The 26,686-nt window shown below is 56.2% G+C and overlaps 3 protein-coding genes across 7 annotated transcripts; 2 read left to right on the top strand and 1 right to left on the bottom strand.

Annotated features, from left to right (window-relative positions):
* Nucleotides 1-4,928: 4,928 nt before the first annotated feature.
* TLCD3B (TLC domain containing 3B) lies at nt 4,929-14,591 on the top strand. 4 transcript variants are annotated; one of them, XM_047837460.1, is made up of 6 exons: nt 4,929-5,044; nt 5,502-5,628; nt 10,071-10,154; nt 12,702-12,936; nt 13,369-13,464; nt 13,628-14,591. In XM_047837460.1, the coding sequence occupies exons 2-6, from the start codon at nt 5,504-5,506 to the stop codon at nt 13,913-13,915; spliced, it is 828 nt and encodes a 275-aa protein (XP_047693416.1). In that variant the 5' UTR covers nt 4,929-5,044; nt 5,502-5,503; the 3' UTR covers nt 13,916-14,591. The 4 variants fall into 4 exon arrangements, with proteins under 4 accessions (XP_047693416.1, XP_047693413.1, XP_047693414.1 ...); XM_047837457.1 differs by lacking the exon at nt 4,929-5,044 and having other exon boundaries at nt 5,488-5,628; XM_047837458.1 differs by lacking the exon at nt 4,929-5,044 and having other exon boundaries at nt 5,623-5,707.
* Nucleotides 14,592-14,870: 279 nt separating this feature from the next.
* On the bottom strand, nt 14,871-16,278 carry CE3H16orf92 (chromosome E3 C16orf92 homolog). 2 transcript variants are annotated; one of them, XM_047837462.1, is made up of 4 exons: nt 15,776-16,264; nt 15,317-15,475; nt 15,114-15,201; nt 14,871-14,982 (listed from the first exon to the last, which is right to left on the bottom strand). In XM_047837462.1, the coding sequence occupies exons 1-4, from the start codon at nt 15,837-15,839 to the stop codon at nt 14,961-14,963; spliced, it is 333 nt and encodes a 110-aa protein (XP_047693418.1). In that variant the 5' UTR covers nt 15,840-16,264; the 3' UTR covers nt 14,871-14,960. The 2 variants fall into 2 exon arrangements, with proteins under 2 accessions (XP_047693418.1, XP_047693417.1); XM_047837461.1 differs by lacking the exon at nt 15,114-15,201 and having other exon boundaries at nt 15,242-15,475; nt 15,776-16,278.
* Nucleotides 16,279-21,579: 5,301 nt separating this feature from the next.
* DOC2A (double C2 domain alpha) lies at nt 21,580-26,592 on the top strand. Its single transcript, XM_047838863.1, has 11 exons — nt 21,580-21,715; nt 22,428-22,705; nt 23,073-23,152; nt 23,376-23,450; nt 23,573-23,682; nt 25,213-25,339; nt 25,424-25,483; nt 25,560-25,723; nt 25,831-25,912; nt 26,003-26,099; nt 26,200-26,592. Exons 2-11 carry the CDS (start codon nt 22,441-22,443, stop codon nt 26,343-26,345), a joined length of 1,206 nt encoding a protein of 401 aa, XP_047694819.1. The 5' UTR covers nt 21,580-21,715; nt 22,428-22,440; the 3' UTR covers nt 26,346-26,592.
* Nucleotides 26,593-26,686: the final 94 nt, after the last annotated feature.

The following is a 26,686-nucleotide window of genomic DNA, read 5'->3' as shown; positions in this document are numbered from 1 at the left end:
TCACATTGCTGATTCTAAGTCAGGGGCAGATTGCCTTCTTGGGACTGTCTTCTTGTCTGCCCCATCTTCTTTGCAAAACCCCAAGGCCCAAGATGAGGCCCGTCCCCACCCCAGCCCCAGGAAAAGTCTCAGGTGACACCCACTCCCGCCCTCTGTTCATTTCCTGCCAAGAGAGACGTCAGCCTTGGCAAGGCTTCTGGACACGTCCGTGGCCTGCAGTGGTCAGACTCACTGCCGATGGTATTCTGTTCCTACCAGGGGCTCATACATTATGCAGGATGGTGGACAGTGCACCGGGCCTGCTCGCCGTAAGACCAACCAATAAGATGGGTGATGTAGGCACCCCACTCTGCCAAGGCCACCTCTGCCCTCCCTATTGGAGGCAGGGAGAAAATGACTTCAGAATAGTCAAATAGCCATAAGGTCTCCTTCTCCCTGAAGTTCAAAGCTGGGGGTGTCAGATATGATCGCATGGAGTTTTGCTCTGCCCCTGGGAAGGAGACAAAAAGACGATGTACTCTCAGTGGTCATGGGCTGGGCGGGAGACCTGAGACCCACTGAACACCCAGGAGATGAAGGAAGCCTGGGCGGGCCTGGGCTCGGGCGTGGGAACGGAATCTGGCAGCTCTGATTCTGATCTTGGACTTTCAGCCCCTCCTGTGGACATCAGACAATATTGCCTCGCAGAGACTAAGAGGAGGTCCTCAGCCTCCTTCTCAGGAAAATTGAAGGCCTTTGCTCAAGTAGGTACCCTGGGGGAATAAGAAGTTGAGGTAACCAGAGCGAGAGCAGCCATTAGTCAAGGCCTCTTCCCAGACTTTATCTTCCTGAATCCTAACAGCAGACCTGAGTGGCAGCAATCATTATTTCCATTGTAGAGATAGAAAAGAATCCTGACCTGGTTGGAAAAGAATTTTAGGCCAGGCAAGATCTAGGTTTGAATTCTAGGTCTGCCACCGTGTGTCTCAGTGACCCTGGGCAAGTCAGTCGACCTCATTGTGCCTCAGTCTTCCTCATCTGGAAAGCGGGGATCACCTAACAGCCTCAGAGGGTTTGTGATGGTCGAAGGAAAGGTATGTAGACTACCTGGCATAGAATAAGGGCTCATGAGGGGTGCCTGAGTGGCTCAGTCAGTTAGGCCTCCGAACCCTGATTCTGGCTCAGGTCATGATCTCACAGTTCGTGAGTTCAAGCCCCGCATCCGGTTCTGTGCTAACAGCACAGAGCCTGCTCGGGATTCTCTGTCTCTCTCTCTCTCTCTGCCCCTCCCCTCCCCCCGTCTCTCAAAAATAAACATTAAAAAAAGAATTTAAAAATATATAACCGGAACAACTAGGAATGAATATCACAGTACTTACAAGGCACCACATAGGAGCTGTGCTTTAGACCCTTCTCATGCCCTAATCCTAGCAGCCCTGCTCCTGGCCCTGTCCTCATCCTAAGAGGAGATGAGTCACTTGCACAACTTCTCCTGGCTACTGAGTGACAGAACTAGGATTTGAGCCCGGGCAATGGGACTTTGTGTGTGTACGACTGAGGCTCAGAGAGGTTCTGACACTTGACCAAGGTCACACAGCCCATCTATGGGAGGAAAAAAAAAAAAAAAAAAAAAAAAGCCTGGCTAGACTCTTGGTTTTCTCACTCCCAATGCCCCTGTTGTGCCCCTCAGCTTTTTCTATCGCACAGATAAAGGGGGGGACTGGACTTGCTCAGAGCAGTACCTAGCCTGGGACAGGCACAATAAAAGCACTAAATAATAAATGTTCTGGCCCGCTGGGCGGGACTCTTTCCAGAGCACGGGTAGGGGGAATTGGACCCTTCCCCGGGTATCATGTGGGAAACAGGCCACTTCTGGCTGCTTATTGTTTACTTATTCACAGCCTTCGATGATATCACACCTGCACAGCTCCCAGGGCCGTCGCGGGAGCCTGAAGTAGCAGGAAACGGTAAACTCCAGGCCCCGGGTGAATTGTGTGACGGGTGTGTGAGGACCGCGCGGGGGCGAGAGACTCACCTGAGGAAGCACGCTGGGCCGGGAGAGCGGGTCCCGCGAGCCTGGCACCCGGGGAGCGCCACCCACGCCGTCCCTCTCGGCAGGCGCTGTCCGAGGAGGCGCGTGGGCAGGGGCCGCACCCCTGCGCGGAACTGGCCGGCGCTGTCCTCCTCCGGGAAGTTCAGGCACTCCTAGAAGGCCCAGGCGAAGGACCACGGTGTGTGGAATGCGTCCCATCTCGGGTTTATTTCCCACGCTGCGCCCCTCGGCAAGAGAGCGAGCGCGCGAGCTCTTCTCTTTCCAACTCCTTTTCGACGCTTCTGATTATTCCAGGAGCAAGTCTCGTTTTGCTGCCAGAAGCCCTTTAACACCTCTCTCTCCGGGCTTATCTCGCCATGTCTTGTCTTTAACAGAGAGAGAGGGGTAGGCCTCCGGCTCAGAATTCCGAGCAGGTGAAAATATCGAGCTAGAAGGTTAGAATGAGTTTGTTTGTTTTTCATTTCATTTATTTTTTGTTACCTTCTATTTACAAGTGATATTGGTTTTCTATTTTCGGTAGTGAGAAGACGTTTCCCTTTAAAGTACATGGTTAAAAGCAGGTCCTCTGGAAATTAGACTAACTAGGTTCAAATCCCAGCTATGCCACTTAACTGCCGATGTGACCTTGAGCAAGTCTTGCAACCTCTCTGTGCCTCACTCAACTCCCTCCTCTGTAAAGGGAAGTGATAACGGCATCTCCTCCTTATGTTATTGCAAGGATTATATTAGTGTATGTAAAGGGCACCGATGGGTGCCTGATATGTAGGCTGTGTAAATGTTTGCTGTTAGGTTAAATAGGGCAAAAACAAACAAACAGACAAACCGACAAAACCCCGAGGTTTAGACAAAATTTCTTTGCACCGACCCCACCATTTTCCATGTGAGGAAGCAAAGTTTTGGAGAAGATAATTAAGTGGCTAAGCTAGGATCTCCGCAGGTCTCTGGATTCCCCATCCACTTACCAGGCATTTCAAACTTCGATAATTAATATAGCTTCTCGCAGTATTCAGGTGTGCAATGAGACTAATACTATTTCACTGATGTTGAGATGGTGTGTGTAAAGGTGGCTCAGAACACGAGTTGGTGTGATGGCCCTAATGCATTTCAACAGGGGTAATATCGCCCCCAAGGGGACAGCAATAGGTTCTTGAGGGAAAAAAAAAAAAATTCTTAACTTTTTTTTTTTTTAAGGGTTTTATTTTTAAGTAATCTCTACACCCCCGTGGGGCTCCAATTTACAACCCCCAGATCAGGAGTTGTACACTCCACCGACGGAGTAGCTAAGGAAGCAAGAACCATTAACAGAGATAAGTTCTGAAACTGTGACTGGCGTGAAGTTATTTTTTTTTAATCTTGCAGTTCCTTTAGGAAAATGAGTTTATGGGTTTTCTATATCGGCTTAACATTATAGAGACCAATGCATTCAGAAAATAAGATTTTAAAAATCCTACTTTGTTCACGTCCTGTGTAACTCTGGACAAGGTACCAAACCTGTCTGTGCCTCTGTAAAGTAGACACAATAGAAAACAACTCATAAAGCTGTTCCTTTGTTGATGAGGAAATGAGCTGATATTTTTAAGAGCCCAGATCAGTGTCTGGCCCATAGTAAATGCCATATAAGTAGCATTTAACAAACTGGAATTATTATTATCCCACAAATGAAGAATTGACCCACAGAAATTGACCCACAATCATTCAGGGAATGGGAGAGCCTAAATTTGTTTAGCATTTTTAAAATTCCAGGGACGACTGGGTGGCTTGGTCAGTTAAGCGTGGAACTCTTGATTTCGGCTCAGGTCATAATCCCAGGGGCATGGGATCAAGCCCCGAGTCAGGGAGACTGCTTGGGGAGACTGCTTGGGATTCTCTCTCTTTTTCTCCCTCTCTCTCTCTCTCTCTCTCTCTCTCTCTCTCCCTCTACTCCTCTCCCTCTCACATGTGCTTGCACACACTCAAAATAAAAAAATAAAGTAAAATAAAATAAAATAAAATAAAATAAAATAAAATTCCAGCTTAATTTAAATAAAGCGCACACCATTTTAAGGGTATGCCTTGGACGTGTTTATCCATGTATACACTCGTGATCAACATAAGGGTATTCCTAATCTCTCAGAAGGCCCGCTGGGGTCCCCTCTCATCAATACCTCCCACCAAGTTAAGTGCTGTTCTGATTTTTCACTGAAGATATTCTGCCTGTTTTGAATTTCATCCAAGTGGATTCATACAGTATGTTTCTTTTATTATACACGGAGCCTGAATGTGAAGCCCAGATGGTCCCAGCCTAGAAATTGCCATCTTAACTCTTATCCTATACTGTACTGCCTTTTAAAGCCACGACTACTTAGGGTGTTATCTTCTCCCTCCCCTTTCCTTACTCCTCTTTTAGCTCTGGGGGAAATGTAGCTGTCCACTGAGCCATGGCCAGTTCTAATCGGTCAGTTCTGCCTTAGAAGGCCCCACAGTCCACCCGCTGCCAGCAAGCATATGATAGGGCACAGGTGTCAAGAGTGGGCCAATGGGAGGATAGCATGGTCTAAACCGCCCACCAGTCCACCAATGGGAGGGAAGTTCCCGCCCTCTGCAACTGCCTCCCCAGAGCAGAGCCGCCTCAGCCTCGTGCCCTTGCAGTTTGACACTTTCCTTGTATCCTAAAAGAAGGTCCCCTCACTGCTGCCTAAGGGATGCAGGATGGCGGCCCCAACTCCCTGCATTCCCCCCTGGGCTTTCTCCACCCCTCCCCTCCCTGGAGTGGACGGGAGGGGAGGCTTTTCCAGACAAAAATAACATATATGTAAATACGTCTGTTTTCAGGGATTCTGTTGTTTCTTGATTTTTTTCCCCCTTTGTCAATGGGATAATGCTTTGGCCTTCCTCTTTCTTTTTTTTTAAAAAGGTTAGTTTTAAAATTCCAATATCTTTACGATGTGAACACCCTCTTTCCTTTTTCTGAATTCCGGGCGCTGATGAGAATCATCAGCCTTCCTCCGTAGCCTCCACCTCGTCCCCTCAGAGGTGAGGACCTAGGAGAAGGGAGAGGTGACCCGAAGAGCTTGGGGATGGGGCAGAAGATGGGACGGGGTAGAGTTAAGAAAGAGCAGGCACATCCTTAGGGTTGAGGATGAAGAGAAGAAATTTTAAGGTGTGAGATGGACTGGGAGGTATAGACCAGCTTCGAGGGTGACAGGGAAACTGCTTGAAATTGTTGGAACAGGTTGATAAAAAAAAAAAAAAAAATTAGGAAAAAAGGATGTCCAATTGCCCTGGATGAGGGACATTTAAAGAGCAGTAAAGGTCCCAAAGAGATTAGGGAAGAGAGATGCCTGGTGGTTTTTGGTGCTTACAGATGGGTGGATCCCATGGGCTGTTGAGTGATTGGGGTGAAAGGGGGGTCTGGGGCTGAGGGACGCCAACCGTGCTGAGGCGTTCTCATGGTCACCTTTTCTCACCTTCTCTACCCCCTCCCCAACAGGCATGCCCCTGCTCTTTGTACTGGGCTGCATTTTCTTCCCACTGAGCTTCACTGTCCTCTGCTGGGGCCTGCAGAACCACTCCCACCTGCGGATGGAGAGACCAGAGGCTGTTTTGGTGGCGTCCAAGTAAGAGGACAGAGTGAGGGCACCCTTCCTGGGGCCAGGGCTGGTGGAGCTGATCCCCTGCTTTCAGGAAGAGTCAGTGGTGAGAGCAGAAGCCCAGTATGCGCGCGTGCGCACGTGCGTGTGCGTGCGTGTGCGTGTGCGTGCGTGCGTGTGCGCGTGCACGCGCACCAGGGGAGATGAGTCAAAAAAAAAAAAAAAAACCTGGCTCTGGGATCTTTCGCAAGTCATTTCACCTCTCTGAACTTCAGAGCCCTCACTTGTAAACGGGCTTACTAAGAACACCCACCATCCAGTCCTTGTGGAGATGTTGGGTTGAGTTGAGTCGGTTGAGTTCCTGTCTCCGAAGTCGGGGCTGCAGACTCCTGCAAGTCACACGAAGGCCACAGGCTCCGTGAGGACTGGTGAGCTCATCAAATGGGGCAGCGGCTGCTCAGCTCCAGCCAGATAGTATGGACCTAGAACGTGGGCTCCATGTCGTCTGGCCTTTGGATTCTTTCCTAAAGGAAGTTGAGCTTTGGTGGGAAATCTCCTAATTTTCAAACACTGACACATAACTTGGAATTTCAGAAAATTCTGTATTGGCAACTCTATACTAGCCGAACAAAGCATGCCTGTGGGCTGGATTGGGGCCCTTACACTGCAAATTTTTGACCTGTTTGACACAGCTTAATGTACATGTGACCTATCATGGAAACTTAGGTAGGAGAGAGAGCCGGCAGAAGGCAGAATTCACTTGGGTGTCTAGGTGAATTCTTGGAGGACAGAAAAGTGTCTCTGCCTGCTGTAATTCATGTCATCTGCAGAGAAGCCACAACTTGGCCAAGTTTGCCGTGCTCAATCCAGTAGTTATGGTGCCCTACCATCCCCCAGGATGGTGCCCATCCTCCCCCAGACTCAGTGGCTTTACTCTTTGCCTTTGGAGCTATCCAGTTTTGCCAGTTTTCGTAGCTGTGTTATCTTGCTCAGGTTTTTTTGTCTTTTGTTTCTTAAATCTCTAAACCTGTTTCTTGTCTATCAAACATAAGAATGAACATAAATCACCTTGCCTCATGCCCAGCACACAGTGAACACTCAAGAAGTTGGGTTCTGGGGCATCTGGGTGGCTCGGTCGGTTAAGACTCCGACCCTTGATTTCAGCTCAGGTCATGATCTCGCAGTTCATGGGATCGAGCCCCACATCTGTCTCTGTGCTGATAGTGCTGAGCCTGCTTAGGAATCTCTCTTCCCCTCTCTCTGACCCTCCCCCTGCTCTCTTTCCCTCTCTCAAGATAAATAAATAAACTTAAAAAAAAAGTTGGGTTCTTTTCCCCCTGAAGGGAAGCCCTGGAGTCAGGAAGCTGGGTCCACTATTGTCTCTAAATTGTCCCCAACTTCTGCCTAAGGCCAGAGACCTCTCAGGATCTGTTCCTTCCTCGTGCCACTAGAGGGCAGCATAAAATTGCAAATCCAGCCCTTTGCCTCTCTTTTGGGGAGGAAATGGAATGGTCTGAGGACAGGCAAAAGCAAATCTTAGGGCTGCTAATTGAGGTGCACCTTAGGGCAGGCCTGGAAACGAAAGTATGGTGTGGGTACAGGCCCCACATCGTGCAGAAGTCCGTAGGACAGTTGGGTGCAGGCCAGGAAGGCCAACTTCCAGGAAGGCAGCACGAAAGGGTGAGAAGCCGCTCAGAGGGTTCCAGCTGGGCTTTGGACACACAAATCACTGGGCCTTGATTTCCTTGTGCTTGAATGAGGGGCTCGAACCAGCTAATCCTTGAGGTCCTTTTCTGGGAAACTGGGCTGTTCTGTGAAGTCGCAGACGAAGGGGAGCCAGGAAGATGATAAACCTGAAGAAAAAGCACAGTGACCAGTGCTTAGGGGAGGCCAGGAGAGGCCAGGCAGCCTGAAGGACAGCGGCAGGGCGTCCTTGTGCTCCAGGTGGGTTTTCAGAGAGGCAGGTGTTCTTCTTCAAACCCTGCAGCCACTCTGACACCCAGCACGAGAAGGTTGCTGCCTCTTCTTAGCTATGGGACCTTGGGGAGGGCCACTGAAGGCTTCAGGACCATTTTTTGACCTGTAAAAAGGGGATAAGTGCTGTCACCTCGGTGCTATTACGATAGTTAGACAAGATTACAGGGCAGTCTTGCAGCAGTCAGGAGACACCTCATGTATACCTAGAATTTTCTTCTTCCCATTGGAATGAAGGATGTGTTGTTGGCGGGGGGCGGGGGGTCTCAGAGCCTGAAAGGATGCTGTGTTGAGGTGTTTTTATTCCCATGCGTCCTTAAACTCATCCTTCAGAGACAGCAAGATGCACCACTTTGTCTTGCTCCCTCCTCCAGGGAATCCTCTTTTTCTCTTTGCTGGAGGGACACCCCTAAACTGGGACCCCAGGTGGTCACTGAGGGACAAGTGTCGGGAGGCATTGGCAGCGGAAGAAATGGTAGGCATTTGCAAATGTACTGGTGGGAAACAGGGTCGAGCCCCCATCTGACGGCTCAGAGCCCCCTCCCAGCTAGCCAGGGAGCCCAGGGCCACCTTCCTCCCCAAGAGGAGAGCTGACCCTCCCCTGGCCCTTGTCCCCAGCAGCCCCCTGCGCCGCAGCTGCTGTCTCTTTAAGGGCCTCCCCCTCCCTCTTTCTCTGCTCCCCCCATCTCTGTCGCAGCCGCTGCTGTGGCTCAGAGCTGCATGGGAGACGCGCTGCAGGTCCGGTTTCTTGGTGTCTGGTCGGTGCCATCATTCCCCACCCCTCCCCCGCCCTCCCCAAGCTGGTGACTCCCCCTCCCCCTCCCCCTCCCCTCCGAGGGGGCAGGGGGCTGGGCACGAACTCTCTATAATGCCCCGTGCAGCCTCTGGGGCCGGGCAGCGGGGACCGTGGCAGCAGCGAGAGGCAGGAGAGCAGTGCTGACCGCTGACCACTTGCCCGGCCACTCCTCTGTCTCCCTCCCTCCCACCTCCCTCCCTCCCTCTCTCTCCCTCCCTCTCAGGGCTGGCACCACAGTCCCACCCCGCCTTCTCGGGTCCTCCCAGCCTCTCCACGTAAGCCCCCCCTCCCCACCTGCCTCTTCTCTCCCTCCCCTCCCCCACCCGCATCCTCCTCCTCCGGTACCCTCTCCCTCTCTGTCCTCTGACCAAGTCCTCTCCTCCCGTCTCGCTTCCAGCCCTCTGGCCAGCTTCCTCCCGCTCCCTTTCCCAGATCCTCCTTCTCCCCAGCCTCTCCCCATTTCCCCAGTCTCATCTAACTCCCATTCTCCCTTCCTCTGGTCTGACTCGCCTGCCCCATCCCGTCCCCGCCCTGTCCCCTTTGTGCCCCTTTTTCTTTTTCTCTCTCCTTCCCTGGTTTGGTGTCCCTTCTCCACCTCGAACTCCCTTCAGCTCGGCCTCCCTGCCCCCTCACGGCCTCTCGCTTCCCTGCCTGAGGCCTGAGCCACCATGCTGACCCCAATGGTGGCTGGGGGGGTGGTGTTCCCCGGTCTCTTCCTCCTCTCCAAGAACACGCTCCAGCGGCTGCCCCAGCTGCGCTGGGAGGAGGCCGACGCGGTCATTGTCTCAGCCAGGTAAACTGCCTCCCTTCGTCTCAGCCCCTCTCCCCTCCTCAAGCATTATGGGGGTGGAAGGGATCCCATCCTTCCCTGGACCCTTGGCTCATGGGGGATTGGGGGTTCCTGAAGTGATTGGTGGGCTTTATCTCCAAGCTTCCTTCCTCCCTCACTGCCTTACTCGCCGTCCCAGGAGACCTCGTCCAAACCCAGCCATCTGGTCTACTAGTATCCAGACTGCTTTTCCTTCCTTTCCCCCACTCACCCTCCCAGCCTCCAAAACAGGGCCAGCGTGTGACTGAAACATTCCTCTAAGATATAGGGAAGGCGGCAAGGGGCAGAGAGCTGTGTATTTGTTGTTCAGGGCATATGTTTGAGGGCACAAGGGACAGAGGAGTGAATGGTTCAACTCAGTACAACCCCAGAATAAGGGCCCGAGTTGAGGAGGGGAGCACGGGGGCACTCAAAGAGTGAGTGGGAAAGTGGCCAGGGGGAACTTGAGGTCACTGAGGGGCCAGGTGATGAGTGGCATGACTGGGTGGCTGAATGTTGCAAGAACAGGCCCAGGGCTCCCCCTTGCCATCCAGTGCTGTCCCTTTCCTGCCTCTCCCTGGGAAGAGACCTTGTTATCAGCACCGTCTCACCTCAAGATGACCTCCCTGGTCATGAGAAGAGGGCGACTCAGTGTCCACAACTGAGGGAAGGAAGATGGCAGTGAGGAGTTGGGTGGACTGAGGAGTAGCAGCTGGGCAAGTCCCCTAGCCTGAGGCTGGGGGAAGCCCTGGGCAAGCCAGCCTCAGGCAGAGATGGGCAGAGAGTGGCCCGAGAGGTGACCTGAGTCCAAAGCGCAGTAAGTGGACAGTAAAGAGGAGAAACTGAGATCTGCGTCTCCTTTGTCTACCATGGCTCCCTCTTTCGCCCTAGGCTAGTGTCCTCTGTCCAAGCCGTCATGGCCTCCACAGCTGGCTACATCGTCTCCACCTCCTGCAAGCACATCATTGATGACCAGTAAGTGCCATGAGACCGCCTTTGCCCAAGTTTCCAGCAGCCTGTGTGTGCGTGTGACTCCCGAGTACCCCAGGTCTTCTACGGGACTCATTCAATGGTCCCCGAGCCCTTCACTTGGGACTGAGCAAGTTAACTGCGTTAGCTGCAACTCAACACCCAGGGATAAATTTATCCTTGTCCTGTCCTTAAAGGTCAGAACTAGGAGGAGAAGGAGTGGCGATCAGAAAGGATTGTCAAAGCAGCCCCTAGGCTTCCCGGCCTCTCATACCCTCATACTAGTAGGTCCTGTGTGTCCTTCCCTCCCGACTTCTTCCCACCCTTACATCCCTCAGACCCCTTTTCTAACCAGCACCCACATGGGGTGCCTTCCTCCTCATGCTGGGCTCACCCCTCACCTCCTCCCAGAACCCAGGTGTCCAGTCCAGAGGAGAGAGATGACAGAGACAAGGCCACTAATGGTTAGGCAGTGGGGGAGGGGGAGGAGAAGGGTGAAGAGGCCCAAATTTGGCACTGGTAGCTGCTGCAGTGCCCGGTGCTTGCCAAAAAAGCCCAGGCCTGAGGAGGTGGGGCGGCCAGAGGAAGGAGAGGGGCCCTGTCCGTGGTGCTGACGGGCCGGCTCCAGGCGACCCACGGGCTGCTGCAGAATTGCCTGGGAGGGCGCTGAAGACCCCCCACGCCTGACTTCTGGCCCTGACCCCCTTCTCTGGTGACTCTGGGGCCACAGGAACGTTGTCTGGATGACCCTGACCTGGCGTGCCCCTCTTTCTCTACAGACGAGTTCCCTTATCTGTGGGGTGAGGTACATCCCTTCCGGGAAGCGCTGCCATGAGGAGGAACTGAGCTGTGTGTCAAATGCCTAGAGCAATTCTGGCTGCCGCACAGTGGGTGTTTAAGTCTTCCTTCACATCTTGGTGACTTGGGTTCCTCTTGCCCTCTTCGCTTCTTCCCCACCCCTGGGTCTAAGATGAGCCTGGATTCCCAGGCTTATCCTGCTCTCGCCTCCTCACACAGAGGTCACCTTTCGGCTCTTACGTTTCCTTCCCCCAACTCAGGTCTGTTCTCGTCCCTCCCCCTTTAATCCTCAGGTGGGTGTCCAAGATCAGGGTTAATGCGGGGACAACAGCTGTTCCTACTTCTGAGCACCTAACTGCTGAGAGGGTGGGGATGGGCTTAACTCTTCAGGGTGCAGCGCCGGTCCTGGTCCTCCCTCCCCACAAGCCACTCAGCTCCTGGGGCCAGCTCTCCCAGCCACTCCCACTGTAACTTCTCTTGGGACAGTTTGGGCTGCCTGTCCTCCTCCAGGCCAGTCTGGCCCAGGGCTTGCATTCTGTTTTCTGTTTTCATCTCACCCCATCCTTCGCTGCGCTACCGCCCCCCGTTCCCCGCCCCCCCCCCTCCCCCGGCCTCATTCCCCTTCTCCCTTCAGCAGCTCTTCATATTTTGTCTCCACTCTCGTTCTGCATCACTCTGGCTGACTTTGCTTTCATCCCTCTGCCTTGCTGGGCGAGTTCCCAGGGCCCTACCTCCCTGATCTCCCACTCCCACCTCAGAGCTGCCACAGGGCTACAGGATTGAAGAGACAGTGTCCAACATGCTGAGTCAAGAAGAAAAATGCAATGTTGCACATTCATGCACTTTTCATTTTTGTTTACTCCCAAAGTACACAGAACTTTCTCTGCTCTTGGCTCCTTTCGCTCAGCGTGTTCGCCTTAGTGCTTGGCTGTACCTGAAAAAACAAGAGGTTGGACCACATTCAGGCGGAACAACCAGCACTGAAAGCACCACCAAATCCCTAGCAAAGGCCCGTCTGTGACACCTGTCTCGAATCTTCTAGAGACAGTGGGGCTGTAGGTGAAGGCTGTGAAACCAGACTTCTCTCATGGTTATTCCTTGGCCAAGTTACCTAATCTCTCAGTTTCGTCGTCTTTGAAATGGGGGTGATAACCATACCTACTTTGTATGAAGTTTTTTGTGGGGAGGGAGTAAGTCTGTGTATGTGAAGGGTTTTAGCTATTAGGACAGCGCCTGCTTGTAATAAGCAGTCAATGGATGTCGGCCACTATGATCCCTCTCCACTGCTCTTGCCTCTTCTGCCGTTATTTGTCCTAACCTCAGCTGTCTCTCATATCTTGCTGGAACTTGCTTTCTCACTCTCACACTGCCCTATGGTCTGTGGCTGTCTTTGGGTATCTTTTCCCTTTTCTTGCCTACCATATTGCAGAAAGAGAGAGAGAAGAATGAATGAATGAATGAATGAATGAATATGAAAAATGGGTGGGCTCTGAGATCAGACAGTCTGGGTTTGAATTCCAGCACTACTACCTACCAGCGGTGTGACGGTGTGACCTTGGGCCAGTTTCTTGCCCTCTACCCTTGGGTTCCGTCATGTAACTCGAGAGTCCACTCTCGCCTCAGGGTTGTTGTGAATATCACTTGAGATCTGACTCATGTGGCACGTCCAGTGCTGACTGTGGCACCTGGTGGCTGCTCTGTCCCTCTCCTTTCCTCTTTGATCTCTCTCTCTCTCTCTCTCTCTCTGCCCAACAGACACTGGCTTTCCTCTGCCTACACGCAATTTGCAGTGCCCTACTTCATCTATGACATCTACGCCATGTTCCTCTGTCACTGGCACAAGCACCAGGTCAAGGGGCACGGAGGGGACGAAGGGGGGGCCAGAGCCCCAGGCAGCACCTGGGCCGTGGCACGCGGCTACCTGCACAAGGAGTTCCTCATGGTGCTCCACCACGCCGTCATGGTGCTCGTATGCTTCCCGCTGTCGGTGGTGAGTCGGGGTGTAGAAAGCCAGGGTCTCCTGTCCCGCTCATGCCAGTGGGAACCGGGGAAGCCCTGTGGCCGGGTCTCAATAGCAGGACAGGTTCGGGAGAGTCTCCACAGAGGGTTTCCCGAGCACCAGACCGGCCCCAAACGGCGTGAGGGTATGGGGTCAGCCTGGCCTGGGCTGGACATGCCCAGCCGTGGTGCTTGGGACCTGTGGCTGCATGTCTCTGAGCCTCAGTTTCCTCATCTGTGATATAAGGGTGAGCGATCTCACCTGCAGGATGACGGTTGGAGGGATACAGTGAGTGATGCTCGCAGCTTTGCCGCTATACGCACGTGTTCAGACTTTCAGGGTCAAGCATCTCCGCAAGTGGCCAAGAGGAGACAGGGAGGGAGTCCAGGGTGAGGCCAAGCTATTTCCTTCCTCTCCTCGCAGGTGTGGCGTCAGGGCAAGGGAGATTTCTTTCTAGGCTGCTTGCTGATGGCTGAGATCAGCACCCCCTTCGTCTGCCTTGGCAAGATCCTCATCCAGGTGAGAGGGTACCTGAGGGTGTAGCGGGCCCCACGGGAGGGCAAACCTGGGAGGGGCTACAGGCTGGGGTCGGGGGAGGCAGGGCTCTGGGGGGCTGAGTGGGGGCAGTGGGCCGAGGGTGGAGCCCCTCGCCCCGCTCACTCTGCCCCCTGCCCGCCCGCAGTACAAGCGGCAGCACACTCTGCTGCACAAGGTGAACGGGGCCCTGATGCTGATCAGCTTTCTCTGCTGCCGGGTGCTGCTCTTCCCCTACCTGTACTGGGCCTACGGGCGGCACGCCGGCCTGCCGCTGCTCGCCGTGCCCCTCGCCATCCCGGCCCACGTCAACCTGGGCGCCGCGCTGCTGCTGGCCCCCCAGCTCTACTGGTTCTTCCTCATCTGCCGCGGGGCCTGCCGCCTCTTCAGGCCCCGGGGCTCCCCTCCGCCCTCCCCTTGTCAGACCCAAGACTGAGGGTGGGGCCGGGGGACCCTCCCCATCCCACCCCTTGGGGACGGGGCTCTGGGGCCGCTGGGCAAGGGGTGGGAGCCAGGGGCCTCTTGCCCTGACAGCCCGGGGACTGACAGATGGACTCTGAAGGGGCCGAGGGGCGGGACATCAGCCCTCAGGGGCAGAGGGTCAGGGACCAGGTGAAAAGGAAGGCAGGGAGGGGGAACCTCTTCTCCCAGCAGTGCCTGAGCTGAGGGTAGCAAGCCCCTTCCTGCGCGGCCCCCCTTCTCCCGTCACCAACCCTGGGGCTCTGGGGGGAGCAAAGGACCAGAGGAAGGGGGCATCACTTCCTATCCACTGAGGGCTAGAGGGCCGTGGGGAGACTGACTCAAGGGGACCAGGACTCGGAGAATGTGGGGGAGGCCCTGCTGTCAAGGCCATCCCAGCCCCCCTGCTGCAGACTCCTCTCGGTTCCCCACCATCTGGGAGGGAGGGGACACCCTAACTATCCCCCCCACCCCCACCCCAGGCCTCGCTTGGGGCTAGCTGCCTCCACTGCTCCTCCCTAGGGAAGGCCAGCCTAAGGAAACTTATTTATTTTATTTATTCGCCCAAATTCATACTAGTTTGTAGGGATGGGGGGAGGGAGGTGGCTGCTACCCCCCAACCTTCCCAGTGCTGAGCAACCCCGGGGGCGGGCGAGGGGCACCCAGTCCCTTCCCCATTAGGCTGCACATCTTGCCCTCGGGCCCTGGCATGTCCCTGGTGCTACAGACCTCTCAAGGCTTCCTCCAGTCTGGGGTCAGGGGACCCTGGGAGGTGCTTTACAGACCGCTAATAAAGACGATCTGCGTGAACGCCACCAAGGCCCTCTTCACCCAGTTCTTTGGTGCTGGGAAGGGTGGGGGGGGTCTGGGGACAGAAAGCACAGATGACCACAGGACGGGGCAGGACCCCCTGGATGGCTACCGAGCAGTCAGGGAAGAAAAAAGCAGACTTTTATTCATCAGCGGGAAAGGAGGGCAGGTTTGGGCACTCAGGGCAGAGTGCAAGGCCCTTGTCCGGCTCCTTAGGCCCCTTTTTGGCAGCTCCTATGGGGTATGAGATCAGAAGTGGGAGGCCACGCCCTGCCTCCCTAGGCTTTGGGGTCCTTCAGCCTCTCCCAAGGAAAGCTGGGGTGGGGCGGGAGGCCGGTAGGGGCCGGGGGTGGGGGGGGGCTTACATGTGTGTGCAGAACTGGAAAAGGAGGAAGAGGAAGGCCACTACCAGAGCACCCACTAGGATGTGATAGAAGAACTCAGAGTTGTATCCTGTTAGACAAGAAGGGGGAGATGGGGACCCTGGACTCACCTCCAATTGGAGGGCCAAGGGCAGCTCTTCTCCAGACCCCGGCAAGGAAGGAGGCCGTCTCAAGCTGGTTCATACCTGAGTTAACAAAGATGACGGGTTTCTCTCCAATAAACCGGGCCACGGCCAGGAGCCTGGCTTGGTCTGAGTCCGGGTAATCAAAGAAGTCAGGTCTGTCCAGGAAGAGCACAGATTCTGCTCCCCGGGTCAAGGTGTTGGCCCTCTGTGGGCTGGGTGCTAGGGAGCAAAGTCTACCTCAAGAATCCAGCAGACCCATGCCCTCTACCCCAAGAAGCTGACGCCAACCCAGGACCCTGTCAGGCCACACGGCCTTAGTGTGGCTATGGAGGGGCTTGGTTTTGTTCCAGGAACCTCTCAAGGATCAACTGAGCTCTCCATGAGAAGGCCCATGCTGGATGGAGAGAAATGTGGAGGGCAAGAGGAAGGCCCAGCCTTGGCCACCCAGCTCCTCGGGCAGACTGGCCCTTTAACCCCCAAGACTTTCTCCTTCCCGCGGCTCCCGGGACAGCTTCCCACCTGTTTCTATGGCCCCCAGCCCCAGCAGCCACACCCACACCCAAGCCCACAGCCACAGCCTCATGACTCCTCTCCTCCTGTGACAGGGGTGGGGGCTCTGTGATGTCACAGCCTGGAGCCATTCTGATCAGGAACTCCGGGTTGAGGGGAGAAAGTACTGGAAGCTGGGACGAAGAAGAGGTGCATTTGTGTGTGGCAGCCAGTTCTTCCTGGAGGGAGGGCAGGGATAAACACCTCCAGTTACCCCTGGATCCACCGCTTAACACAGATGACTTACTTACCCATCACAGCAAGCCTGCCTGCATTATACAGAAAAGGGACAAAGAGGAGCAAAGAAAGCAATGTAGGCAATGCACACTTCCCAGGGGTGTGCATCTTTCTCTCGGACGCTCCCCTTTGCCTTGTGTCACCAAATTCAAGGGCCTAGGGATCTCTTAGGGGTCCGTTGAGGAAGACCCTGGGGTTGGCAGCCAAGAGAAATAACAGGCTTGTACCACTAGGTGGCAGCGGCGTCCACGTTTGTCTGTTTCCCTCCCACCCGGGATGGCCCGGCTCCAGCCCTTCCAAGCCCTCCTCCCGCCTCTTCCCGCAGGTGCTGCAGGAAAAGGTACTGCAGGCGCGAGGTTTGTCAGAGGAACCCCCCCGCCCCCCCTCCCCCCGCCCATCTCGACGCGGGTCTCTTGGTCACCCACAGAGCCCTCGTAGGCTCCGCTCTCTGGGTGGGCTCCCCCAAGGGCCCTCCCATTTCCCGTTTCCAGTCCCTGCTTTTTATTTGTCACTTCCCAACAGCCACTTTCCGTCCTGCAGGCCCGTCTCAGCCTCTAAGAGTTAGCTCCCCTCGGATTGGCAGGTGGGCCTGTCTGTCACAGATGTGTCCCGCCCCACTCAAGCCCAAGGACACTTCAGGGTCTCCTCAGTTCCGACTACACAATTGCCTGTTCAACAATCTCTGACAGTGGCAGTTCCAGGACTTACCCCCACACCAGGCATGGGTCTGTGGTGGGTTGGGACGTCCTCTGCCCTACGATGGAGGCACCCCCCTCCACTGGATCCCCACCCCTCATCTTTCTTGCGCTCAGGGTCTACCCATCTATTCTCCTCCCCTTAGTCTTGGGAGGTCCTTGCCGTGCTCAACTTCTATTTCCTAAACCATAAAGCCCAGAGAGAAGAAAATGGGGGGGGGGGGGGGGAGGGGGGAAGAGGCAGACTAACATCTATGGGACCTCCTGTGGGACTGTTTCCCCTTCACTTCTCTCCCCAAAGTCACAGGCATGGGAGGAGCAGGGGGATGGCTGGGGGGAGGAGTGGGGGGGGTGGAGCAGGGTTCCCACCCCAGGCCTGTGTGCAACTGCTCCCCATCCTTTCCCTCGTTTAGCTGGGAGAAGGGGTCCAGAGCCTTTGGCCATTGGCGTGGATCTTACAGTTTTCTCAATTGCCCCAAAAGGATACAGCTGTCCTCTCTACCAGGAAAGGCCCTTTAGACACAGGCAGTGAATTATCCGTTCATTTATTCATCCAGTCATTAGGTACATGTATTGAGCTCCTGCTATGTGCTGGGCTCCATGTATGGCTTCAGTAGAAATCGCCAGGGGATGGTCTCTGACCTCAGGGATCACAGGGGCGAGAACTCAGAGTATAGACGGACAACCCCTCGGGGCTGTCTACACTCGCTGTCTCCATTCCCTCACCTTTAATGTATTCTTCAACCCCTCCCAACCTGGTTTGGTCCCCAACACTCCACTGAGGCCACTTTTGCCAAGTCTACAAATGACCCTTTAACTTGCCAAATCTAAAGGTTACTTCCTCTGTCCATTCTGTCTGTCTCTCAGCAGGGTGTGCCTGTCCCTGCCTCACCAGTTTTCAGGGTTCCTCCTTCTCCAGCCAGCTCAGCCTTGGACCTTCTCCTTCCTGTCTATATTCTCTCTCCCTAGGTGATCTCATTCAGTCTCATGGCTTTAAATACCATCTATATGCTGGTGACTCACAAATGTATATTTCCAGCCTAGTCCTCTCCTCTGGGCTCCAGCCTCCTCTACCCAACTTCCTGCTTCGTGTCTCTGTACGTCCAAAACCATCTCGAACTCAATAGATCCCAAGTGGAGTTCTTGGTTCTCCTATCACAAACTGGCTCCTGTTTTCCAACGCTGTGAATGGTCTCATTGTTCATCTAGATGCTCTGCTCCACACAAACACCCAGGAGTCAGGTCAACCCCTCCCTCCCTCCCTCCCTCCCCCCCCCCCCCCACCTCCTGACAAAGCCATCATCAGGACCTGTTGGCTCAATTTTCCAACATGAATCTCAAGTTCGCCCACTTCCCTCCCCCTCCGCTGCTGCCCACTGTCAACCCCATGCCTCCTCTGGTATTTCAACAGCCTGTAGACTGGTTGACTTCTCTCTGTTCACTCTTCCCTCAGGGAGAACAAACCAGAACACTCGGACCCACCACTTAAAGCCCTCCAATGGCTTCCCGTGATGCCTAGTGAATTATGAACTTCTTACCCTGACCTGCAAGGCTCTTGCCCAGCCCTGTCCACCTCCCCACCTCAGCTCTTGCCGCGACCTCCCTCCCTTGGCACATGCCACCCTTTGCACACGCCTGTGCCTACGACACGCTTGCCCTTGCACTTGAACCGGCCGACTTCTCCTATCTCCCGGGTCTCAGCTGAGAAAACACTTCCCCTGGGAAGGGAACTCCCACGGCCTTTTGACCATCTCCCGTCACCGCATCAATCTCACTGCACTGGAGGTGTCTCTTTGTCTGCCTCCCCTACAAGGCCGTGAAGCTAGAGATCATTGATCTTGGTCACAGTTGTCACCAGAGTATACAGTAGGTGTTCCATAAATATTTATCGGCTAAATGGATGGAAGAGAACCTTTCCACCTGTGAACATGCCGGGGCTCAGCACTGTCTGCCATTTCCCCTGCTATTGGCTTGAGCTCCAGCTTTATCCCTGTTTCCTCCAATAAGGCTTTGTGTAGCTGGGCTTCTGGGCCTGAGCTAAGCTGTGAAAAGGGGCCACAGTGGAGGAGGCAGGACCGCTGGCTTCTTGTCCAGCTTGCCCCTCCTCTCACGCAGACCCAGATCTGCCTCGCTCCAAACCTGCCGGCTCTGGTCCTGGACAGGGTCTCCGAGTCCTACTTCCTCTCTGATCCTGGACATCCCTGAAGGAAGCCTGATGGTTGCCTTTAAATACATATTATTTTAATATTTTTTAACGTTTATTTATTTTTGAGACAGAGAGAGACAGAGCATGAATGGGGGAGGGTCAGAGAGAGGGAGACACAGAATCTGAAACAGGCTCCAGGCTCTGAGCTGTCAGCACAGAGCCCGACGCGGGGCTCGAACTCACGGAGTGTGAAATCATGACCTGAGCCGAAGTCGGCCGCTCAACCGACTGAGCCACCCAGGCGCCCCTAAATACATATTATTTTAATGTATTCTTTTGAATAGGCAGGATATGTGCACGGTACAAAATTCAAAAGGTACAAAGGATGGAAAGTAAGTCTTTCCTATTCCTGCCCAAACCTCCCTCGCAGCAATCTCAGAGGTCAATGTAGTTACCACTTTCTTGGGCAGCCTTCCAAAGATAAGTTAGGCACACATAAACAAACATATATGAACTCTCTTCTCCTCATTCTGTACGTGCTGCCTTGCACCTTACTTTAAGTTAACTTGAGACCGCATGATGACTCTACAAGTACAAGCACAGGGGCCTCTTTCTTTGTCCTGGCTGCATACTATTTCATCGTATGAAATTGTGTCATCCCTGATTGAATGAATCCCCTGCCTGTGGACACTTAGGTTGCTTCCAGTCTTTTGCTGTTGTAAACGCGCTGTGGTTAATAATCCTGAACTCCAACGGTTTTGCTCATGGGCCAGCATGAGGATAAATTCTAGGATTTATCTATAGGATAAAATTCTAGAAGCGGAATCTCTGGGTGGAAGAGTCTGTGTATTCGTCATCTTGGTATCCACCGTCAGAATGGCCTCCGCAGATGGGGGTGCCCATTTACCCACAGCGTTGCACACGTTGTGTGTTAACAGATGCTTTGAGTTTTGTCATCTGGTAGGTGCTAAGTGCTATCTCAGTGTGGTTTGACTTTGCTTTTCTCTCATTAAAAAAAAAATCGTGCGTTAAAAAAATACACATAACGGTATTTCTTTCTTTCTTTCTTTCTTTTTTGAAGTAGACTCCATGCGCAGCATGGGGCTCAATCTCACGACCCCGAGATCAAGAGTTGGATGACCTACCGAGCCAGCCAGGCACCCCAACAATATTTCCGTCTTAAGCATTTGCAGGCATACGGTTGAGTACTGTTGAGTATATTCACATGACTGTGCAGCCACGTTTCTCTTACTTTAAAATCACAATACTTACGGAGGCCAATTTAGTGCTAGGCCTGCTTGGGGCGGCCTCCATGGCATTCCCTGGTGGGGGGTGGGGGAGACATGACAAACCAGGGTGGTGAGAACTGAGTCTAAGATAGCACATTGGGAGCTAGGGGGTGTGGTGGGGGTGCTCCAGAAAGGCTCCAAGGAAGAGGTGACCCAGGGTGACCCCTGAAGGAAGGGAAGGTCTTCCAGGCAGTGGAGGTCCTGTGAGCAAAGGTCGAGAGACCTCAGGGATCCAGGTGTGTTCTAGGAACTGCAAGAACATTCCTGCCAGCCAGTCAAAGGTCACGGAGGTGACAAGATGGGAGAAGCCAGGGTCTTGGGCTGGAAGGCCTTGACGGCCACTGTGAGAACTCTGAGGACTCAGTCTTGGGCAGGGATGGCGCGGGTGGGGTTGGGGGATGGCGAGTTCAGGGCAAAGAAGAGCAAAGATCTCAGGCTGGAGTTTGACAGGCAGATGGCAGGGTTCAGGTGGGAAATGGCAGGCTGGTGTGGAGCTGAACTGCAAGGCTCAGGGGCATTCAGAGCGAAGCCGGACGGCCCTTCCCGCCTGACGGACAGAATCGGAGATGGCAGGGGGTGGGGTGAGGGAGGGTGGATCCCCAAGGGAGATGCCATCCCTGAGAAGGGGACCCCGGCCCTCAGAGGCTAGGGTGGGCCACAAGGAGAGACGCCTGAACGGCAACAGAGAAGAGGCTCGGACCTGTTTCCTCCCTCAGACGGTGAGGCTCCCCAAGCCTGGCTCGGGGACCCCCAGATCCCAGGCCAGAGACCGCGGGCGGATCAGATCCCCTCCCCCTGCCCACCCCTGGGTCACTGCGGAACTGTAAGCCCCGCCCCTACGGGTCTGGGGATGGGGGGGGCCTGATTACCTACTCCCTCCCCGACACGCTCTCCGTGGGGGAGGGGCGTGAAGCTACTGGGGGGGGGGAAGGGGGAGGAGGAGCGGGCGTCGCCATGGCAACCAGGCGGGTGGTCGGGCCCCGCAGACCCGGCCTGGAAACGAGGAGACCACAGGGCAGAGAGGGCCGCGGGCCCGGCGCGGGGGCGGGGGCGGGGGCGGAGGCCCGGGTCCCCGGGGAGTTGGGGAACACCGGGCAATTCTCGCTGCCGGTTCCCGGTGGCGCAGGGAGCCCGTGTGTCTCCGAGTGTGTGCATGCGAAGTTCTCCGGGGTGGGTTTGTGCATGTGTGCGAGCGTGCACACGTGGGCGCAGGCGTGTGCGCGGGAGTGCCCGTGTGTGTGTGTGCACTCGCGTGCTCCCCTAAGTGTGCCCGGCGGACGCCGGCGGGAGAGTCCCGCCCCCTCCCCAGCCTCCGGCCGCCCCTCCCCGCCCCCCGCCGCCTGCGCCGGCTGCTTCCTCGCCTCCACCTCGCTCACCCCCTCCTCCTCGCACTTTCTCCTGCTCTCCCTCCCTCCCTCTCGGCTCTCACCACCGGACTCCGCGCTCTTCTCGCTGGCCGCCCCGGGAATCGCCGGCTGCCACCGCCCAGCCTGTACCCGCCATCCCCCCAGTGCTTGGGCACCTGTTGGAGGCAGAGACACAGGTGCAGAGGGCTGGGCCGCCGGGGGGCGTGAGGGTGACAGCGAGCGTGTGTGTTAGCTTCTGTGCCGATGGGGTGTTTAGCTCCCCGGAGGCTGCAATTTCTGGCTCCTCTTTGGAGAGCCAGTCTCAGGAGGAGGCATCGGAGGCAGGGGTCCCGGGGTTGGGCTGCAGGGTTGGGGGGGGGTGGTACCAAGCAGGCAGGCAGGCAGGTCCTGGGGCTGAATGAAGGGGCAGTGGGCAATGAAAGCCTAGAGGGAAGGTGACACCCGGTCCAGAGGAGCGCCTGGTGCAGAGGGATGGACAGAGCTTAAGAGAGATAGAGGAGGGGGCCTGTGGGGCTGCTTCCCAGCAGGCAGAGCCCAGGGGTGGGGTGGGGGGGCAGACGGCCGACCAGGAGGAGGGGCAGGAGCTGGGAAGATGACATAGGGACAATCCAAAGGCATGTGGGCATGGCTGAGGTGGCGCCAGGACTTATGGGGTGGGGGGGAGGGCTGGCAGGCCAGCCCCTGAAGAGCAAAGCTTGGGGTCTGGAGGGTCCAGGCCTCCTGCCTGCCCACCAGCTGGCACAGGCCACCCTCTCCCTGGACACCTGGGAAGGGAGGCCGGTGAGGGCCCCACCAACTGGGGAGGTTGCCGCCTGGCCCTCAGCCAGCAGCCAGCAGGTATGAGGAGTCCGTCTTGGGCTCATGCTCTCCTGGACCTCCCTCCCGCAGCCAAGGGTGCTGCATGAGGGGCCGCAGGGGCGACCGCATGACCATCAACATCCAGGAGCACATGGCCATCAACGTGTGCCCCGGGCCCATCCGGCCCATCCGGCAGATCTCTGACTACTTCCCCCGCCGGGGACCAGGACCCGAAGGCGGGGGCAGGGATTTCAGGGAGGCCCCTGCTCGTCTGGCCCCCCTGGCCCTGGCCCCCCCTGCAGCCCTCCTTGGGGCCACCACGCCCGAGGAGGGAGCCGAGGTGGACAGCTACGACTCGGATGATACCAGTGAGTCTGGGGGCTTGAAGGGCCCTGGGGCTAACAGGGGGTGGGGTGGGGTGGGGTGGGGGACCACCTCAGGGCTGTGGAAAGGGGCTGGGGCCCTGCTGGGCGCGTTGGGGGAGGCGGGCCCACCACGGCTGCAGTCAGTGTGGAGGCTACAGTTTCAGCAAGGCTCAATATTCAATATTTCTGCTGAGACACTCAACCACCCACACAGCCCCAGTCACGGCCCAGCCAGGGACCCAGATGCGCGCACACACTCGCAGGCTGACAGACACAGCCGGGCACACACCTTCACCGCCAGCACAACAGCCCGTCTGCCCACCGGTCTCACACACCTGTCTTCACACACTGACTCTTCCCTCTTCTGCAGCCGCCCTGGGCATGCTGGAGTTTGACCTTCTCTACGACCAGGCCTCCTGCACTCTGCACTGTAGTATCCTCAGGGCCAAGGTGGGTTCTCCCCGCCCCCAAGCCCTGGCCCTGTTTGCCTCGCACCCTGGGAGGGGTGACTTTCCACCTTTCCTTCCCTGGGCTGGATCCCTTCTCCTTCTTCCTCCCCCTATCCCCCAGCACCCTTCTTCTTGACTCTCCACAACCACTCTGCAGAGGGAGGGAGGGAGGGAGAGAGGGAGGGCTGGGAGCCTACAGCCCTCTTCCCTCCGCTCCCCTGCAGGGCCTCAAGCCCATGGATTTCAATGGCCTGGCCGACCCCTACGTCAAGCTGCACCTGCTGCCTGGAGCCTGCAAGGTAACGTCCTCCTTCCTCCCCTAGCCTGACTCGGCCTGTGGGTCTGCCCCCAACCTTCCCCTACCTTCAGCCTCCACGGGTCAGGGGGACATGTCCTGAGAACGTTTGCCCCCACACCTCAGGCCAATAAGCTAAAAACTAAGACTCAGAGGAACACGCTGAATCCCGTGTGGAATGAAGATCTGACGTACAGTGGGATCACGGATGATGACATCACCCACAAGGTGCTCAGGTGAGCGCTCCATTCTCCCTGTTACCAAGGATTCCATCTCAGTTGTCCTCTGGGACAGCTGTCATTGGCACCTTCTTTGGTTGATCTGCCTCCCATTAAGTGCCTCTCAGATGCTCAAGAACAATCACGGGCTCCCCATCCCCTTTGGCAGTAGGTCAGAGGTTTCCCTGGCATTCCTGTTCCCCAAATATCTCCTCCTACTGCTGCTCCAACAGAGGACTGCTGTCTTCGGAGTGGTCAGGTTCTATGCTCCTGACCTTTGCCTGTTGTGTCTCTTCCATGGAAAGTGCTCCCTGCTTCCTCTCTCTTGGCCAGACTAAATCCCACTCAAAATGTAGGCTGTGCCTCTTCCTGGAAGCTTTCTCTGGTCACCGAGACCCCTCCTCCGAGCCCCTGACAAGTCAGACCTGTGTAGCAACCATGCTGTTGCCTGTGTCTCCCTAACATCCATCAGGACAGGAAACCTGCTCCATCAGCCCAGGAGAGGGAGCTGTGGGGGGTGTAGTCCCCGACCTGAGTGAAGGGCAGCAAAACCCAGGCTTGGGAGACCTTTATCGGCGCTCTTGGCAAATTGGGAAACCAGGGGAAGGTTTGTACTGGGGCAGGCGCACAGTCAGGGTTGTGTTTTGGAGATCGCCCTGATGTTGGCTGTGAGGCAGACTGGAGGGAAGGACAGACCTGACTCCAGGAAGGCTGGCCCATCTTTCAGATGGGAGAGAATTAGGCCCAATAACTGAGTGCTCACTAGTGCTCCCAGCCCTGGGCTATGCGTCTTTACATTTATTTCCCTTGATCCCAATAGTTCTGGGAGGTAGGTACTCATTATGGGAGTGGGAATTGAGGTAGAGGGAGCTTAAGTGACTTGTCCAAGGTCACATAGGTGGCCAGCAAGTGGCAGAGCTGGGGTATAAATATCCCTACGTGACATAGCTCCTCAAGAGCATCAGGACAAAAGAAAGTGCAGGGGGCTGCAGAAGGGGACGCATGGAACTAAAAGCAACCATTGCTTCATGGCTGGGCTCCCGTATTCCTCCCAGGCTGGTTCCCCGGCTCCATGCAGAAAAGGACACGAGCGTCAGAGGAGGTGTGGGATCCTTGTCCCGCTGCGCAAGGCTGCTCAAGGCCCTTCTAGCCCTCACATACTGAACCTGTGACCCACATCCACCAGTGCATGCCCTGGGCACATTCAGTTGGATCCTGTCCCCAGGCTCTTGAGTGGAGGCAGTGGAGGGTAGTGGGCCTCAAGATCCGGGAGGGCTTCCTACAGTGGCGGCGCAGGTCCTGATGGACCGGGGATGGCCTGGGCAGCTGGAAAGGGAGGGGTGGAGGAACAGAGCAAATCAAAGCACCCTTCTCAAGCTCCGGGCCTGGTGCTCACCACACGGCCCGTGAGACAGGCGAGGCGCAGAGTATTTAGGGTACAGCCAGCACTGGCTTCAGGTGCTCAGAGTTTGGTCGGAGGACCCTTCTCCCCACACTGGAGCAGGTTCAGGTACGCCAGGGGGCCCTGACCCTGCAGTTCCCTGCCAGGATCTCCGTCTGTGACGAGGACAAGCTGAGCCACAATGAATTCATTGGGGAGATCAGAGTACCCCTCCGCCGCCTCAAGCCTTCACAGAAGAAACATTTTAACATCTGCCTTGAGCGCCAGGTCCCGGTCTGTGTGGGGCTGTGGGGTGCCGGGTGGGGGGAGCGGGCCCTGGGGAGGCCGGTTTCCAGAACCTTCTCTCTGCCCCCTCAGCTGGCTTCACCCTCCTCCATGTCAGCAGCGCTGAGGGGCATCTCCTGTTACCTGAAGGAGGTGAGGCACCTCACAGGGACCACACCTGGGTGGGGGGTGGTGAGGATGCAGGCTGACCCCTGCATCTGCCCCACAGCTGGAACAGGCAGAGCAGGGCTCCGGGCTGCTGGAAGAGCGTGGGCGCATCCTGCTGAGTCTCAGCTACAGCTCTCGGCGCCGGGGGCTGCTGGTGGGCATCGTGCGCTGCGCCCACTTGGCCGCCATGGACGTCAACGGCTACTCCGACCCCTACGTCAAGACGTGAGCCCACCCCTCCCTCCCCAGGGAGCCTGACCTCTGCCCCATCCTCCCCCGGGGCCTCACCTGCCCCTGACCTCCCCACTCCTCCGCCACCCCCTCCTCGGCAGGTACCTGAGGCCTGACGTGGATAAAAAATCCAAGCATAAAACGTGTGTGAAGAAGAAGACTCTCAATCCAGAATTTAACGAGGTAAGTGGGGCAGGGCTCAGAAATCAAGGGGGGCTGGGGCTCGGGACAGGGGCCAGGGCCTCAGGGAAGATGTGGCCTGCTCTGCCCCAGGACTTCTTCTATGAGATGGAGCTCTCTGCTCTGGCCAGCAAGACTCTGGAAGTCACAGTCTGGGACTATGACATCGGCAAATCGAACGACTTCATCGGTGAGGAGGGAAGCCTGCCGGGTGGCGCTGATGGGGGTGGGGGGGCGCAGACCCGCAGTGAGATGGGCCCTGCTTTTGCCTGCCTCTCCCTGCTTCCCAGGTGGCGTGTCCCTGGGGCCTGGGGCTCGGGGAGAGGCCCGGAAGCATTGGCGTGACTGTCTGCAGCAGCCGGACGCAGCCCTGGAACGCTGGCACACCCTCACCAGCGAGCTGCCCCCTGCGGCCGGGGCTCTGCCCTCGGCCTGAGCGGGACCACACCTGCCCAGCACAGGGCCCCCCCCTCCCCCGGGGCCAGGTCCAGTACCCAACCTTCGCACGAGTGTGTTGCACGTTTACACGGGGTGGAAGCCCCGCCCCCCACTACCTGTCTTATTTTGTGAGAGTCTGCGTGACTGTGGGTCTGTCTTCTCGTGAGGGACCGTGGAGATCTATATTCACATATGCAAACTTCCTCCTGCCTGACTCGCTACTACGCAAATATGCAAACACCCATCCTGTGCACACCTGCAGGGGGCTGCGCTCCTCTCTCCTGCCTCTCCAGGCTGCCCCGTCCCCCTCGGCCCGCAGGGAGGAGGTCGGATTGGGGG

Source organism: Prionailurus viverrinus, chromosome E3 (genome assembly GCF_022837055.1).
Source record: "Prionailurus viverrinus isolate Anna chromosome E3, UM_Priviv_1.0, whole genome shotgun sequence".
Lineage (NCBI taxonomy): Eukaryota > Metazoa > Chordata > Mammalia > Carnivora > Felidae > Prionailurus > Prionailurus viverrinus.
The sequence above is the reverse complement of the archived record's forward strand: the minus strand, read 5'-3'. Positions and strand labels throughout refer to the sequence as shown.